General features: G+C 37.1%; 3 protein-coding genes and 2 long non-coding RNA genes across 9 annotated transcripts in view; 3 read left to right on the plus strand and 2 right to left on the minus strand.

Annotated features, from left to right (window-relative positions):
- LOC134200867 (uncharacterized) lies at positions 1-6321 on the minus strand. Its single transcript, XR_009975959.1, has 2 exons — positions 6155-6321; positions 1-122 (listed from the first exon to the last, which is right to left on the minus strand). It is a non-coding gene; the product is annotated as an uncharacterized LOC134200867 (long non-coding RNA).
- LOC101740830 (cytochrome c oxidase assembly protein COX16 homolog, mitochondrial) lies at positions 2015-5355 on the plus strand. Of its 2 annotated transcripts, XM_004929625.5 has the most exons (3): positions 2015-2263; positions 2838-3057; positions 3579-5355. In XM_004929625.5, the coding sequence occupies exons 1-2, from the start codon at positions 2118-2120 to the stop codon at positions 3019-3021; spliced, it is 330 nt and encodes a 109-aa protein (XP_004929682.1). In that variant the 5' UTR covers positions 2015-2117; the 3' UTR covers positions 3022-3057; positions 3579-5355. The 2 variants fall into 2 exon arrangements, with proteins under 2 accessions (XP_004929682.1, XP_004929683.1); XM_004929626.5 differs by having other exon boundaries at positions 2838-5355.
- Positions 5358-17404, plus strand: part of Cdk7 (cyclin dependent kinase 7) — a 15396-nt gene continuing 3349 nt past the window's right edge. The window contains exons 1-5 of one of the 4 annotated variants that reach the window (XM_062674554.1): positions 5358-5505; positions 14115-14236; positions 14353-14521; positions 15051-15185; positions 16986-17151. In XM_062674554.1, coding sequence (XP_062530538.1) covers positions 14183-14236; positions 14353-14521; positions 15051-15185; positions 16986-17151 — 524 coding nt within the window. In that variant the 5' untranslated portion in view covers positions 5358-5505; positions 14115-14182. 4 annotated transcript variants of the gene reach the window in all.
- On the plus strand, positions 6540-9290 carry LOC101740600 (polyubiquitin; the record flags this gene model as incomplete). Its single annotated transcript, NM_001043374.1, is given in 3 exon segments — positions 6540-6662; positions 7443-9273; positions 9276-9290. A coding segment is annotated over 1 exon segment (1831 nt), but the record flags the coding sequence as incomplete, so codon positions are not given.
- Positions 7223-12666, minus strand: LOC134200866 (uncharacterized). The gene is made up of 2 exons (XR_009975958.1): positions 12290-12666; positions 7223-7369 (listed from the first exon to the last, which is right to left on the minus strand). It is a non-coding gene; the product is annotated as an uncharacterized LOC134200866 (long non-coding RNA).

A 17404-nucleotide genomic window follows, 5' to 3' on the forward strand; every position in this document is an offset into this window, starting at 1 on the left:
TTTCAGTATTAGATAGCCCATTTATTGAGGAAGCTATATAACATCACCCTAAGATAAGAGCACCAATGAAGAATGTTTCAAAATCGGGGCTTTTTCCCTTTTGAGAGCTTCCAGTACGTGCGCTGTGGAAACGGTTAAAGTTTCACTAAAATAATAACCGCAACAGAGTAATAAGTATTTAATTTTAAAGAAATTTACCCACAGTTGATTTTAATGAGTACCTTCTATGAGTATTTTAAAGAGTACTAGCTGACCCGGCAGACTTCGTAGTGCCTCAATCGATAAATAAAAGACCTAAAGTTTTGTATAAAATAAATTTAAAACAAACAAAAGAAACCCGTCCAACGGGGAACACATAAAGGGAAAATCAAAATTGTTTGTTTTTATATAATTCCGAGCATTTTCATATTTATTCACCTTTTAAACCTTCTTTGGACTTCCACAAATAATTCAAGACCAAAATTAGCCAAATCGGTCCAGCCGTTCTCGAGTCCTCGAATGGAGGCCACGGATGGGTACAAGGAGCGTGGGGCGTCCTCCAACCAGGTGGACTGACGACTTAGTGCGCACGGCGGGAAGTCGTTGGATGCGGAAGGCGGAGGACCGCATTATGTGGAAGGCATTGGGGAAGGCCTATGTCCAGCAGTGGGCAGATAAAGGCTGATGATGATGATGATGTTCTCGAGTTTCAGCGAGACTAACGAACAGCAATTCATTTTTATATATATATATAATACAGAATACAGATATACAGATATACAGGTGAGAAGATACCACAGTTTTAAAATAAAATCGCCGCAAAATAATGATCAAGCGCGTAATATTGATGTACAAGGCAGCAGCCGGCTGGTGCGCGGCAGCGAAGAATAAGAACAATAACAAGAAACAGCCAAATCACTTCAAGATAGGGTTTGAAAATTATAGATTTTTGTGGATTTCTCCAAGATCCCATCATCAGGTCTTGATGATTATAGGGCAATTCGGGAAGTCTACCCTTGCGAACAAAAAATGGAAAAGAGAATTATCAGAATCGTTTCAAGGATTCTCGAGAAATCGGTGAACATACATAGATAAAAAATGGTGGTTGAATTGATAGCCTCCTCTTTTGAAATCGGTTTTAAAAGCGTGATTTTGTAAGGTTACGATTTTGGTAGCTCCTTAAGATTCTATTATTCAAAAATATTTTCACTTTATACGTAAATGAAGTCGCGGGTAAAATTTTGCGTTATGCCAAAGTAACTAAGCTATTCCACGCGGACGAAGTCACGGGCAAAAGCTAATGATATTATGAAATTAAATGAAGTTGATTAATGTGAAACATGGCATGAAACGCAACGAAACGAAACGAAATATGTCAGTAAAATGGTGGTCATTTACTGAGACTTTCTCAGTTGACCGACTTTTAGAGGATCCTGAGAAGTTACGTTCAGGGGCTTTGTTTCATTTTCCATTTTCACATTTGTGCACATTCACAGATACTAAACAGTTAGTAAACCACCGTTATTACACATTTACACCTGCAGAAACACTAAATATACAAAATAAAACAAATCATACAACTTCACTCCTCGCGTTCCCGCCAAAAATTTCACACTCTCCTTTTTTTTTTAAAGGGATTTTATGACCCGGTAACTAACATCTTTAAGTCATGTCTTATTTTAATTTATATTCTTAATTTTATGAAAAATGATAATATAGAGTGAAATGAAATGAAGATGATTAATTTGAGACATTAATGAAAGTGTTATTAGCATTCATTTTTTTAAATACGGTCACAGATTAGTATAATAGGTACTATGTAGTGTTACTACATATTAAAATGATGACTTTTAAATGTCCACCATTACTAAGATTATATTTCATCCCATAACATCTCATTTCATTTAACTTCATCCCAGTTGATTAATGTCTCAAATTAATCATCTTCATTTCATTTCACTCCATGTTATCTTTTATCATAAAAATAACAAAATAAATTAAGACATGACTTAAAGGTCTTAGTTACCACGTCATAAAATCCTTTAAAAAAACTTATTAGAATTTATTTGTATTTAGTATCTAATTAAATTTTTATGGTTATTTAAATTAATGGAAAGAATTTAAATAAACTGAAAATAATGACAACAGGATTTACAGCTCGCGTAGACAACATACGAAATACATTAATTGCCGTAAGCAAGCGAAGAACTTTTAGATATGGTGTTCCGTTTATATTATTTGTTGTAGGAGGATCGTTTGGTTTGAGGGAATGGACACAAATTAGGTTTGTATTTCACAAAATCAAGCTTTCATTTATAGATAATGTATTGTTTTGTATGTCGATAATTTTTAAAAGTTTGGTTGATCAATTTCATCACACTACCACTTGTCACTGGATTTGTTTCAAGATAAGCATCATTAAACATGATGAGTTGACTTATATAATCCGAATTGATGCCTTTGATATCCTTGACGGTTCATTATAGAGTCGTGATTTGTCTAATGATATTTATTATTTCACAAAATTACAGAAAGTTTCCATAATGCTAAGCTATCATGATGATTCAGTTAGATGTAGTTTAGAAAACTAAGTATATTTAGAGAAGTGAAATCCTGAATGCAGTGCTGTAAAAAATTAGATTACATGAAAATGAAATAGTGTGGGTGAATATCTACAGTTAATTCATCAATGATAAATCATGACACAAATGTACGAAAGCTTGCACAGTTTTAACAAGTGTTTTTGATATATTTAGTGCAACAGTTGTTGGTCACATTTCATCATTCTACCCTTTGCTTGTTATGTTTTATTTTATAACAGATCAAACTTTTTACAACTATCCTTTTATTATTTTTAGATATCAGTTTTCACAAGTAAAAGGTGTGAGTAAGGAAGAAGCAGAGAAAATGGGCCTTCACAGAGAAAAAACTGTTTCTTTGGATACTGCATATGAAGAAATACAAAAATTGGATATTGATAATTGGGAAAACAAACGAGGCCCTAGACCATGGGAAATAAATGAATCAAAAAAACACAATTAACTATGCCTACCTTAAATACATTGTAGTTTTTTTAAAGTTTAGTATTTACATAGCAGTAAATTGTTTGAATAAAATCAAATAATCACTAATAAGTACCAATCTAATTCACCTCCGACACTACATGACGATCACAATCACTCTGTCGAGAGTGACACTATCGAGAAGAAGAATTCACCTTATTAAACTAATGTATTCAGGTTTTGTTAATATTGATAATCTGATTATTTTTATGAAATACAGCAGCCTTTTTCTAATATTCCATTCTTAGGAAGTATGAAAGGGCTTAAATCTTATTGAATATTCTTGAACTTGAATGTATAAAAATGAAATGTAAAATAAATAGAAGTTTGAGATTTAAACATCTTGCACTCTCACTTGATGTTCAAAATGTGCAGGACCTAGGTATTTCAATGGTGAAACATAAAAACAGCAACTAAACAATTAGAGAATTGCATTCAAAAAGTGTTTCATAAAACTATTTAATATCAGTAGGTCATGGTGAAATCGAAATTTCTTAAGATAAACGATTATAATTAAGTTATTTAATTTTGTTACAGGAAGTGTGAAATGCTATGAAGGTAATAAAAAGCACATGGTACAATTCCGTAAACTAATTGTTTACTAAGTACAACTCTGTAAAACCAGTTTTAAAATGCAAAACTATTCAAAAGTAATTTCACAGGCGCTTTTAAAACTTTGGCTTTATCACGGAATGCAGTTCATCACTGGCTAGAAGAAGCTGGGTCTGGATCTTTTCCAAAAATATGTACAATAGGTACATAATTTAATAAATTAGAGCCGGCTTTACCTATGGTGTAGGGTTTGCGTTACACAAGCGCAAGCACATTACAACGAAAAGGATTTTGTTACATTTGCACTTATTCCATTCCATTATTCCATTTTGACCGCACACTTACTAGAGGATTCTAGGCTAATGATTGCACACGATTGCTATATGGGCTAGAGACGCCTTTGTACAAAATATTATTAAATCTATACCTATAATAAAAATACTCTGTTGGTAATTCGTCGTATTCAATCAAGCAAGGAGTCAAGCAATCTACAGGTAGCCATTTTTTCACTTTTGGTGGATTTAGCTGTTCCTAATACGGCACTCCCACCATAGATATTTTCCTTTGGAGTGCAATGTTGACGTCGATGGCACAGGTTGGCCAGGCTTGATGTACGGTATATTTTTCTGGGAATTATAATAGTACGTACAACAAAAATGGATATACCATTTTTTAATATTTATATTTCAGTTGGTGATGACAATCTTCGAAATCAATTTAAGACTCGGTATTACCAAAAATTTTGTTATTCGTAGCATGCCAATAGCCCATTTAAATAAAAATGACAAAGTCTTAATATACAATTTACATCAACATAATATTTATGAGAAACTGAATTTGGCAAAATGGTTGCTATAAAAACTAAATACCGCTCGCGTTCAAACCCTAAATCCAATTGTAATTACTAACATAGATCCAAACACTGATGAAGCAATTTAAAAATCGCAGCCTCATACATCTCATTAGACGGCAATTTTATTGATTTGTTATTGACTAATATGGGGGAATAATGGGAATAAATAATGCATGGTCATCCGACCCCAAATTAGGATTCCCTGTTGATGGGTACCTGAGACTAATATACATGCGTAAATACATTTTAATAAACAACAAGACAAAGAGCAATCAAACCTGTCAACACACAAATGTTTGCCCGATGTGAGAATCGGACCCACGACCCTCGGCGCAGCAAACAGGGGCTCTAACCACCGAGTGCTTTATAAAAAGAATTTTCTTAAAATTGTAAATAAAACTAATGTGTGTTAGAAATAATCATGTTTGTATTGATGAAAACGAAAGATGCGCAACATATCGTATTACTGGTGGTAGGACCTCTTGTGAGTCCGCACGGGTCGGTACCACCACCCTGCCTATTTCTGCCGTGAAGTAGTAATGCGTTTCGATTTGAAGGGTGGGGCAGCCGTTGTAACTATACTGAGACCTTAGAACTTATATCTCAAGGTGTGTGGCGCATTTACGTTGTAAATGTCTATGGGCTCTAGTAACCACTTAACACCAGGTGGGCTGTGAACTCGTCCACACATCTAGGCAATAAAAAATAAAAAATTGTGGATGTTTGTGTAGGGGTGGTAGCCAAATATTTTGTCTAACGAAGGGGTCATTGTCGAAAAAAGTTTGCGCACCACTAATCTAAATATATCAGGCGTGCAGGGTTAGTAGAAGGTTATTGAAAATATATTAAGTGTATAATCTATGGTTATTGATTTTTTTCAAATAAATGGCCGCATAAAATACCATAAAATTGTTTTGTTTTTTTATTTATCCCGCAATGATTCTGACGCTAATAAAAAGTCTAACTAGTACTCTTAATTATGTATGAAAGTACTACATTCAAGGCTAGAAAAATATTGACTACTTACTTTTAAATTCACATGTTCTGTACAACATAACGGTGAGTGGGCTAAAATTTGACACTAGGCCTTAAAGGCCTTAATGACTAAAGTTAATAGTCTAATTAAATTTAGTTCAAAACGACATGTAACATTAATGAGCAATGTTGCTGTCGCCCAATTTGACTAATGGGGTCGAATTCACAATTGCAATAGAGACACCCCCTATCCAGACCACTTAAATGGGAACGCAGGTTGCCTAGGAAAAATAATATTGACCGTGAAGCTTCATGTGGTAGTATTTTCCTTACAAGGCTTAAAAATACAACGAATACCAACACTTTAAGGTTCTCAAGTTAGGAAATGGGGAACAGCTAGGTTAGATAAGTGTATAATATTAAATCCATCAAATTCTTAATAGACATACCATATACAGATATGTACTTTCAAATGTAATCAAAGAATCGTTTGTTTTGGTTTTTTTACATTACATTTCGATATCATGATAATAAACTAAAGACCTAAATGGAAATGTTGACCTACAATGTACATTTTAAGATAATAATTAGATTAAATTCTACCTAAAATCATCAGTAACCGTTTGTTTAAGTATTGTTCGCAGCTGTAGGCATTTTACTGAAATAATGATATTTTAAAATACGTAGGTATGTATCAAAAGCTTAAAATAAAGTGCAATTTGCAAAAAGTAACCTGTAAACTGAAATGCGCTCGTCATTCTTTTGTTGATTCCAAAATTTGCTGATTTGTGATAAAATTTATTGTATTTATTAGGTAAATATGTATGTTTGTGATTCTTCTAAGTACATTTATAATTTTGAGAATACGTCACAAAGAAACCGTTTCTGAGAATCAATGCTGATTTGGGTTGAGCAATAAAGTACGAGTGCCTTCTAGAAAAGTACAGCTATTTCTCTTTATCTTTGAAATTAAAGAGAAACAACTATATAGCTCGGTAAACTTCGTAAAGCTTCGGATGTTGTTCGGTTCGTTTCGGTTTATTGATTTGCTGCGGAATAGCCACGTATAAAAGGTTTGTCCTCGTTTCGCTGACGCATTAAAAGACCAGCGGATTGCAACGTGATAGACAAGCTTATAGTTAAAATAAGGTGTTTTTCTACTCCATTTTGTTTTATATAAAAAACAAAGCTCATAATTGTTCGACATACAACTGACAAAGCGAAATTATTGTATCTTCTAGGTGAGTACATTAATTTTCAAGTACATACATATAATTTTCATCAGGAGAACGCCATGTTTGTCTTTAACAAATTAAAATTTTTCTTGCTTTATCTTATCGATCCGTGTTTTTCATTTGCTTTTTGCTCAACATTTTGCAGAATATAAGTAATTATTACGTATGTGACGAAATGATGAGTCTAGTTGAAAATGCACAATAATTATGGTTTCATTGTTATGTTCTACAATATTTCAACAATTAAAACGTAATTAGGTCATAGCGTAAGCCTGCTGAGTTTTTCGCCAGATCTTCTCAGCTGGTCGCATATCCAGTGCGTAGGTTCATTCGTGACGCATCTGCCTATGTGCTATCAGGGTACCCTAAAAGGCTCGCTTAGCACTTAATAATCGATCCCCCTGCCAATTCAGCCATCGAGGACGTCCACGCGTCCTGATGGGATTACAAAGCACTCTCCACACCATACCACTCATAATAGCTTCATACAAAATTTAAAAAATATATATACTTACCTATTGAGACCTGAATCGAGAGACACCTACTCTAATTTTTAATAACAAAAATTTGTGTATATATGTATTTACTTGTAATTAAACAGTCATTCTTTTTAGTTTGAAATGTGGTGCAGCTGTATTAGATGGCAATATTCACATTGTAATGTTTATGCGACCCTGTAACCACTTTGATACTTGGTGATCTCATCTGCCCATCTGCAACAATAAACCTCTATTTAAAAAGGAGATAAAATAAAATTCATAAATTTTTCATTGTTTACAGATCATCATGCAAATCTTTGTGAAGACTCTAACTGGCAAGACCATTACATTAGAAGTGGAGCCTTCTGACACAATTGAGAATGTGAAGGCGAAGATCCAAGACAAAGAAGGAATTCCTCCTGATCAACAGCGTCTCATCTTTGCTGGCAAGCAGCTGGAAGACGGACGCACCTTGTCAGACTACAACATTCAAAAAGAATCCACACTCCATCTTGTACTGCGTCTTCGTGGAGGCATGCAGATCTTCGTGAAAACTCTGACCGGAAAGACCATCACTTTGGAAGTAGAAGCTTCGGACACAATTGAGAATGTGAAGGCGAAGATCCAAGACAAAGAAGGAATTCCTCCTGATCAACAGCGTCTCATCTTTGCTGGCAAGCAGCTGGAAGACGGACGCACCTTGTCAGACTACAACATTCAAAAAGAATCCACACTCCATCTTGTACTGCGTCTTCGTGGAGGCATGCAGATCTTCGTGAAAACTCTGACCGGAAAGACCATCACTTTGGAAGTAGAAGCTTCGGACACAATTGAGAATGTGAAGGCGAAGATCCAAGACAAAGAAGGAATTCCTCCTGATCAACAGCGTCTCATCTTTGCTGGCAAGCAGCTGGAAGACGGACGCACCTTGTCAGACTACAACATTCAAAAAGAATCCACTCTCCATCTTGTACTGCGTCTTCGTGGAGGCATGCAGATCTTCGTGAAAACTCTGACCGGAAAGACCATCACTTTGGAAGTAGAAGCTTCGGACACAATTGAGAATGTGAAGGCGAAGATCCAAGACAAAGAAGGAATTCCTCCTGATCAACAGCGTCTCATCTTTGCTGGCAAGCAGCTGGAAGACGGACGCACCTTGTCAGACTACAACATTCAAAAAGAATCCACACTCCATCTTGTACTGCGTCTTCGTGGAGGCATGCAGATCTTCGTGAAAACTCTGACCGGAAAGACCATCACTTTGGAAGTAGAAGCATCCGACACAATTGAGAACGTGAAGGCGAAGATCCAAGACAAAGAAGGAATTCCTCCTGATCAACAGCGTCTCATCTTTGCTGGCAAGCAGCTGGAAGACGGACGCACCTTGTCAGACTACAACATTCAAAAAGAATCCACACTCCATCTTGTACTGCGTCTTCGTGGAGGCATGCAGATCTTCGTGAAAACTCTGACCGGAAAGACCATCACTTTGGAAGTAGAAGCTTCGGACACAATTGAGAATGTGAAGGCGAAGATCCAAGACAAAGAAGGAATTCCTCCTGATCAACAGCGTCTCATCTTTGCTGGCAAGCAGCTGGAAGACGGACGCACCTTGTCAGACTACAACATTCAAAAAGAATCCACACTCCATCTTGTACTGCGTCTTCGTGGAGGCATGCAGATCTTCGTAAAAACTCTGACCGGAAAGACCATCACTTTGGAAGTAGAAGCATCCGACACAATTGAGAATGTGAAGGCGAAGATCCAAGACAAAGAAGGAATTCCTCCTGATCAACAGCGTCTCATCTTTGCTGGCAAGCAGCTGGAAGACGGACGCACCTTGTCAGACTACAACATTCAAAAAGAATCCACACTCCATCTTGTACTGCGTCTTCGTGGAGGCATGCAGATCTTCGTGAAAACTCTGACTGGAAAGACCATCACTTTGGAAGTAGAAGCTTCGGACACAATCGAGAATGTGAAGGCGAAGATCCAAGACAAAGAAGGAATTCCTCCTGATCAACAGCGTCTCATCTTTGCTGGCAAGCAGCTGGAAGACGGACGCACCTTGTCAGACTACAACATTCAAAAGGAATCTACACTCCATTTAGTGTTACGTCTACGAGGAGGAATGCAGATCTTCGTAAAAACTCTGACCGGTAAGACCATCACTTTGGAAGTAGAAGCTTCGGACACAATCGAGAATGTGAAGGCGAAGATCCAAGACAAAGAAGGAATTCCTCCTGATCAACAGCGTCTCATCTTTGCTGGCAAGCAGCTGGAAGACGGACGCACCTTGTCAGACTACAACATTCAAAAAGAATCCACTCTCCATCTTGTACTGCGTCTTCGTGGAGGCATGCAGATCTTCGTGAAAACTCTGACCGGAAAGACCATCACTTTGGAAGTAGAAGCTTCGGACACAATTGAGAATGTGAAGGCGAAGATCCAAGACAAAGAAGGAATTCCTCCTGATCAACAGCGTCTCATCTTCGCTGGCAAGCAGCTGGAAGACGGACGCACCTTGTCAGACTACAACATTCAAAAAGAATCCACTCTCCATCTTGTACTGCGTCTTCGTGGAGGCATGCAGATCTTCGTGAAAACTCTGACCGGAAAGACCATCACTTTGGAAGTAGAAGCTTCGGACACAATTGAGAATGTGAAGGCGAAGATCCAAGACAAAGAAGGAATTCCTCCTGATCAACAGCGTCTCATCTTTGCTGGCAAGCAGCTGGAAGACGGACGCACCTTGTCAGACTACAACATTCAAAAAGAATCCACACTCCATCTTGTATTGCGTCTTCGTGGAGGCATGCAGATCTTCGTAAAAACTCTGACCGGTAAGACCATCACTTTGGAAGTAGAAGCTTCGGACACAATCGAGAATGTGAAGGCGAAGATCCAAGACAAAGAAGGAATTCCTCCTGATCAACAGCGTCTCATCTTTGCTGGCAAGCAGCTGGAAGACGGACGCACCTTGTCAGACTACAACATTCAAAAAGAATCCACACTCCATCTTGTACTGCGTCTTCGTGGAGGCATGCAGATCTTCGTGAAAACTCTGACCGGAAAGACCATCACTTTGGAAGTAGAAGCATCCGACACAATTGAGAACGTGAAGGCGAAGATCCAAGACAAAGAAGGAATTCCTCCTGATCAACAGCGTCTCATCTTTGCTGGCAAGCAGCTGGAAGACGGACGCACCTTGTCAGACTACAACATTCAAAAAGAATCCACACTCCATCTTGTACTGCGTCTTCGTGGAGGCATGCAGATCTTCGTGAAAACTCTGACCGGAAAGACCATCACTTTGGAAGTAGAAGCTTCGGACACAATTGAGAATGTGAAGGCGAAGATCCAAGACAAAGAAGGAATTCCTCCTGATCAACAGCGTCTCATCTTTGCTGGCAAGCAGCTGGAAGACGGACGCACCTTGTCAGACTACAACATTCAAAAAGAATCCACACTCCATCTTGTATTGCGTCTTCGTGGAGGCATGCAGATCTTCGTAAAAACTCTGACCGGTAAGACCATCACTTTGGAAGTAGAAGCTTCGGACACAATCGAGAATGTGAAGGCGAAGATCCAAGACAAAGAAGGAATTCCTCCTGATCAACAGCGTCTCATCTTTGCTGGCAAGCAGCTGGAAGACGGACGCACCTTGTCAGACTACAACATTCAAAAAGAATCCACACTCCATCTTGTACTGCGTCTTCGTGGAGGCATGCAGATCTTCGTGAAAACTCTGACCGGAAAGACCATCACTTTGGAAGTAGAAGCATCCGACACAATTGAGAACGTGAAGGCGAAGATCCAAGACAAAGAAGGAATTCCTCCTGATCAACAGCGTCTCATCTTTGCTGGCAAGCAGCTGGAAGACGGACGCACCTTGTCAGACTACAACATTCAAAAAGAATCCACACTCCATCTTGTACTGCGTCTTCGTGGAGGCATGCAGATCTTCGTGAAAACTCTGACCGGAAAGACCATCACTTTGGAAGTAGAAGCTTCGGACACAATTGAGAATGTGAAGGCGAAGATCCAAGACAAAGAAGGAATTCCTCCTGATCAACAGCGTCTCATCTTTGCTGGCAAGCAGCTGGAAGACGGACGCACCTTGTCAGACTACAACATTCAAAAAGAATCCACACTCCATCTTGTATTGCGTCTTCGTGGAGGCATGCAGATCTTCGTAAAAACTCTGACCGGTAAGACCATCACTTTGGAAGTAGAAGCTTCGGACACAATCGAGAATGTGAAGGCGAAGATCCAAGACAAAGAAGGAATTCCTCCTGATCAACAGCGTCTCATCTTTGCTGGCAAGCAGCTGGAAGACGGACGCACCTTGTCAGACTACAACATTCAAAAAGAATCCACACTCCATCTTGTACTGCGTCTTCGTGGAGGCATGCAGATCTTCGTGAAAACTCTGACCGGAAAGACCATCACTTTGGAAGTAGAAGCATCCGACACAATTGAGAACGTGAAGGCGAAGATCCAAGACAAAGAAGGAATTCCTCCTGATCAACAGCGTCTCATCTTTGCTGGCAAGCAGCTGGAAGACGGACGCACCTTGTCAGACTACAACATTCAAAAAGAATCCACACTCCATCTTGTATTGCGTCTTCGTGGAGGCATGCAGATCTTCGTAAAAACTCTGACCGGTAAGACCATCACTTTGGAAGTAGAAGCTTCGGACACAATCGAGAATGTGAAGGCGAAGATCCAAGACAAAGAAGGAATTCCTCCTGATCAACAGCGTCTCATCTTTGCTGGCAAGCAGCTGGAAGACGGACGCACCTTGTCAGACTACAACATTCAAAAAGAATCCACACTCCATCTTGTACTGCGTCTTCGTGGAGGCATGCAGATCTTCGTGAAAACTCTGACCGGTAAGACCATCACTTTGGAAGTAGAAGCTTCGGACACAATCGAGAATGTGAAGGCGAAGATCCAAGACAAAGAAGGAATTCCTCCTGATCAACAGCGTCTCATCTTTGCTGGCAAGCAGCTGGAAGACGGACGCACCTTGTCAGACTACAATATTCAAAAGGAATCTACACTCCATTTAGTGTTACGTCTACGAGGAGGAATGTAATTTCACATACAATCTGTTTTAAAAAAATAAAAAATATACATAGTCAAGCTTACAAGTTCTTTTATTCTCTATTCCATTCTCCCTCAACAAAGTAAAAAAAGTAGAAGACTTATGAGGTCTTAAATAAACTAGGATTTAACTTTGATAATTATGAAGTATTGATTCGTTTCTAAGGCGCCATTTGTAATGACGCCTAGCGTAGATTGCTAGTAAGCTTTGGTTATATATCCATAAGTGGATTGCACGAAGCTGGCATCTGATAAGTTTTAACTGCAACTGCCGTTTTACTGAAGCTGGCCATTTTCGTCTAACCTTTGTATGTCTATAGTTAGTGTGTTTTCTAAATTGATACAGAAATGTCCGTTTGAAGAACTTGAATTATTTTTATTGAATTGATACAGAAATGTCTGAAGAACTAGAATGATTGTTATGTGACCCTTTGCGGTAGGTAGCGGCTTGGCTCTGCCCCTGGTATTGCTGAAATCCATGGGCGACGGTAACCACTCACCATCCGGTGGGCCGTATGCTCGTCTGCCTACAAGGGTAATAAATAAAAAAAAGAAGCTATTGCTACTGATGACAATAGCCAAAGCGCAATTCACTATATTCGAAAAATTGCCCGTGGCCCTTGAACTGCTGCATTTCCCGCTGGATCTTATTAGGTCCAGTACCTAATAAGATGCCAGTTGCGATGCCAATTCAGTGGTAGATTCACCCGAAAAACAGCTACTCTTATGGTCTTAGCTGAGTCCTAATGGGTGCGCTCGAGCAGTTGTTAGCAAATTTCAGACAAATCAACTTCTCTACTCTTTTGTTAGCTTGGTAACGGTTATTTGTTCGTATGTAACGGAATCTTTAATCTAATTAATTTTCATCATCTTCGAGACATCGGCCTAACATGAAAATTTGTACACGCATTGAGGACCGATTACAATACAAGATTTTTTATCTTCGCTTTAATATCTTGACCAGCATCAACAGGATAAAAAATGCTGAATATGATTATTAATTCGGTTTGCTATTTAAGCGTGTTTTTGAAGTTATACTTCTTTAGGCGCGTTATGAAGAATTGATGAGAGTTATATTTTACGATGCGCGCGCACCGTGACACAAAATTAACAGAATGAAGTTGCCCACTAAATCGCTCATTACAATACGACCGACGTAACTTGGTGAGTCTGAATATAGTCGCAGGTGAACTTTCCGAACCGTACCGAGAATTACCGAATTTATACCATGTCAAGAAAAGGGATGTCCAATAAGCGTGTTTGAGGATGTTGTTTAATCGTTTTTTTTTCAAATTGTTTAAAATTTAAATAATAAAAAAAAAGAAATAAATTTTATAAAAATAAAGTATAACTTCTTACGCGCGTACATAAGTACACGCACCCTTTTTTAATTTAATAATATTATTTTCGGCGTTTCCTATTTTTTATAGTTTTCGTGTATATTCGTTTATATGTGTATTTTCGTTTATAGTATTAGTCAGGTTCATCTGTATCTTTAATTATGTCTTCTTCTCACGAAATTTGAAAAAAATACTAAAAAGTAATTCATTACTAATAATTGAAGAGCCAACACTGCAGTATGAAACCTTGAGACAGCCAATAATAAGGTTGACGCTGGTAGCAAGGCTATCATAAGAAGCCGATTGCCATATTGAAAAACAACGAGAGAAAACAGCATTGACTTTAAAGACTACAATCCAGGCCTTAAATAAAAAAAAGTTATGACAATTAAAAAATTCAAAATATTCAAATCAAACCACTCATTCTTGACAGTACCTGTGCAGTTCTTTAGAAGAAATAATAATAAATTTCCGAATGCTTCATACAATATCCTATCAATATTATAATTTAAACTATTTCTACTTCACAGGGTGTGGTAAACAATGAATAATTTTGCTTTTAAAATTGTATGAACGTGGAATTAATAATTATTTGATCATGGAAGAACCAACTTTACGATATGAAAAAATTGACTTTTTGGGCGAAGGACAGGTAAATAAAATAAGGAGTTTAGTAGGTAGCAATGATAAAGACTATTAATACATACTAGGTCATTTATAACCTCAAAATAAAACTACTAAACTAATACAATCCACCACAAATTTCAGTTTGCAACTGTGTACAAAGCAAAGGATGCAAAAACAGACAAAATTGTTGCTGTGAAGAAAATTAAGATAGGATCACGTCTCGAAGCTCAAGACGGAATTAATAGAACTGCTCTTAGAGAAATTAAACTGTTACAGGAACTGCAGCATATAAATCTAATTGGATTATTGGGTATGTATTGTAGGAAGGATTGTATGAGATCGTAGATAGCTTATCTTCTTCAATTTTAATCTGATTAATTGTAAAGATGACAGGATGTAGCTTAGAAAGTAAACATCATTTATTTACACCCATTTTATTCAAATAGTCAAAATCAAGCAGCGAGGAAGATACAATTTCCTAACCTACAGTCGTGAACTATTAGTTCAGAATAATACCACCCTAGAAGTGAGCTTTGGGTGTTGTAATAGGTGACTAATCACCAGAAAAAGAGGAGCTGCATTCTCTAAGTATTCAACCAGAATACGACCATCATTAAATGGTCATTCATCAGGCCTCATATGTTCAACTGTTGTCTATTTCGGCCATTATGTGTTCTTCTTTGAATGGTAGGACAGAAGTAATACGATTGAGATTTAGAACACTTAAAGTGGACAGTAGTATACACATTGAGATGACAAACTCAAAATAAAACTATTATAAAATTACTATTTACTTTAATATCTTAAAAATTCTTAACCTACAATTATTGGCTTTGCAGATGTATTCGGACAGAAATCAAATGTGTCGCTGGTGTTTGACTTTATGGATACAGACTTAGAAATAATAATAAAGGACAATACTATTGTACTTACCCCAGCTAATGTTAAGGCATACATGATAATGACTTTGAAAGGTAAGTTTACATACAAATGTATTTTTTAAAACCTACAAATTTACTGTAGGCCAAGCTTAAAGCCAGCTTACCCTATTTTAAATTTCATATTTGTAATTTACAAATGTTTTGTGAAAAAGTTCTAAGTTTAAATTCATTGTCAGTTAAGATTTTGTTTTATTTTATAAGTGTTTGTTACTTTATAATAAGTTGTTTAACATTGGGACATAAATTCTTGCATCTGTTTGAATCTTCTAGTACCTATGTAAGATGACTCTGCATGTCACTTTTTTGTAGTGTCAAACACAGCATTGGCAAATTAATTTTTTTTGTTAATTTATTGGGTCTAGGAAACTTGTATGTGTTTTGTATTGAATTTTAAAGGTACTACTTTAAATATTTATTAATATTAAATTGCTATTTAAGATTTGGGAAAAATAAAGGAACCGTCCCAAATTATTGGATAATTATCAAGTGATACCAAATGTCAAATGATAATTATCACAACAATAACAATGCTGTTTGGAGTTGTTGTTGTTGATAAAGCTGCTCTTTTTTCTATATCAACAGAACAATAATGAATAGTGTAATCCATCTCTTATAAAAAAAAAACTTGTATTTCATTATCCTATTAAACTTTTAAGTTTTACTATTTTTTCTTAAATAATTGAAAGTAATGTGCAATGAATAAAATTAATCAATAAACTATTAAATATATAAAAATAGTAAGTAAGTAATAATTTAATAAATTTAATGAGATGTTTACAAAATTACCACTTTCAAATTATTGTTGTAATACATAACTTGACTTTTGTTTTTTTTAGTGCTTAAATAGGTGGATGAGCTAATGTCCCGCCTGGCTTTAAGTGGTTACCGGAGCCTACAGACATCTACCTTCATGCGCCACTTACCTTGAGATATAAGTTCTAAGGTCTTAGTTTTTACAGTACAATCGCTGCCCCCCATTTGGGGGCAATTCAGAAGGCTTCCATTTGGAAGCCTTCTGAATCTTGATGATTGATCAATGATGAAAGAGGATTATGTGTTGAAGTTTGACGTGTTTTAATAAGTAGGCATAGCAATTGTAGGGATTTAGAACCATATTTTTCTTCTGCTAATTTGACTTGTCCTCAGAAAATAATATAAAATGTTTTCATAGACTTTTTAGAGTTTGGATGTTCGGAGTTCTAACTCAAATAACTTGATTCATAAGAAATTAATAGATTAATAATGAGGGTGAACATGATTAAGTTTTTTTTTCTTTAACTATGTATGTCAAGATACCATTTCCCAGTAACCCGTTTCGATAGAGCAGCACGACACGAGAAACCACTCATCGTGGCCGTCGGTAACTACATTCTCGATCCTGCGGACCGAATGGTAAATAGTCGACGTCGCCCAAGACACGTCATTTCGGGTCCTCCCGATCCACTAACTGCTTTTAGGTACCCCAAGCACCGGTCATCGTTCTCGTCGAACCCGTCACTTGCGACGAAGGGCTCGGCGAGTAAATTAACCCATAGACATAGCCCACTGAGTTTCTCGCCGGATCTTTTCAGTGGGGCCCGTTTCCGATCCAGTGGTAAATTCTGCGAAGCACGGCTCTTGCTAGGGCTCGTGTTAGTAACAACATCAAGTTTGAGCCCCGTGAGCTCACCTACTCGCCCGGTGACGCTGATATGGTCTCTCAAGACCATCAGCTTAGGTAGGAAAGAAAAGAAAAAAATATTAACCTGTAATATGACAATTCTGGAAACTAAAACTAAAATAGGTACTGAACCTTTGTTTTTAACAAATTATTTATTACAGATTTTTTTTCAGGCTTAGAATATTTACATCAGAATTGGATATTACACAGGGACTTAAAACCTAATAATTTGCTAATAAATAGAGAAGGTATTTTGAAAATTGGTGACTTTGGTTTAGCCAAGGCTTTTGGATCACCGACAAGAATAAACACACATCAAGTTGTTACGAGATGGTATAGGTATGGCGATTTACAACATGACGATTACAATTCCTTTGAGTCCACTATTCTATTATTATCGATTCTGGATTTTATTTCAATGATCAACTTTCGATTACTTTTATTTATTTATTTTTCAAACGATTTTTTTTTTTTTTTTTAAACTGGAACTAGTTATGGCATCGCGACGGGAATGAGAATAGTGAACTGATGTTGGTAATTATCGGCGCTCAATACCAAAAACAATTATGCAAATGAATAAATTCCTCATTTA

The sequence above is a fragment of the Bombyx mori genome, chromosome 21, assembly GCF_030269925.1.
Source record: "Bombyx mori chromosome 21, ASM3026992v2".
Lineage (NCBI taxonomy): Eukaryota > Metazoa > Arthropoda > Insecta > Lepidoptera > Bombycidae > Bombyx > Bombyx mori.

Bases quoted from the DNA above. Each gene is read 5' to 3' on its own strand.
- LOC101740830 (XM_004929626.5), top strand. From the start codon at position 2,118: ATGACAACAGGATTTACAGCTCGCGTAGACAACATACGAAATACATTA. The intron at 2,264-2,837 runs GTTTGTATTTCA...TATTATTTTTAG, and splicing joins AGGGAATGGACACAAATTAG to ATATCAGTTTTCACAAGTAA.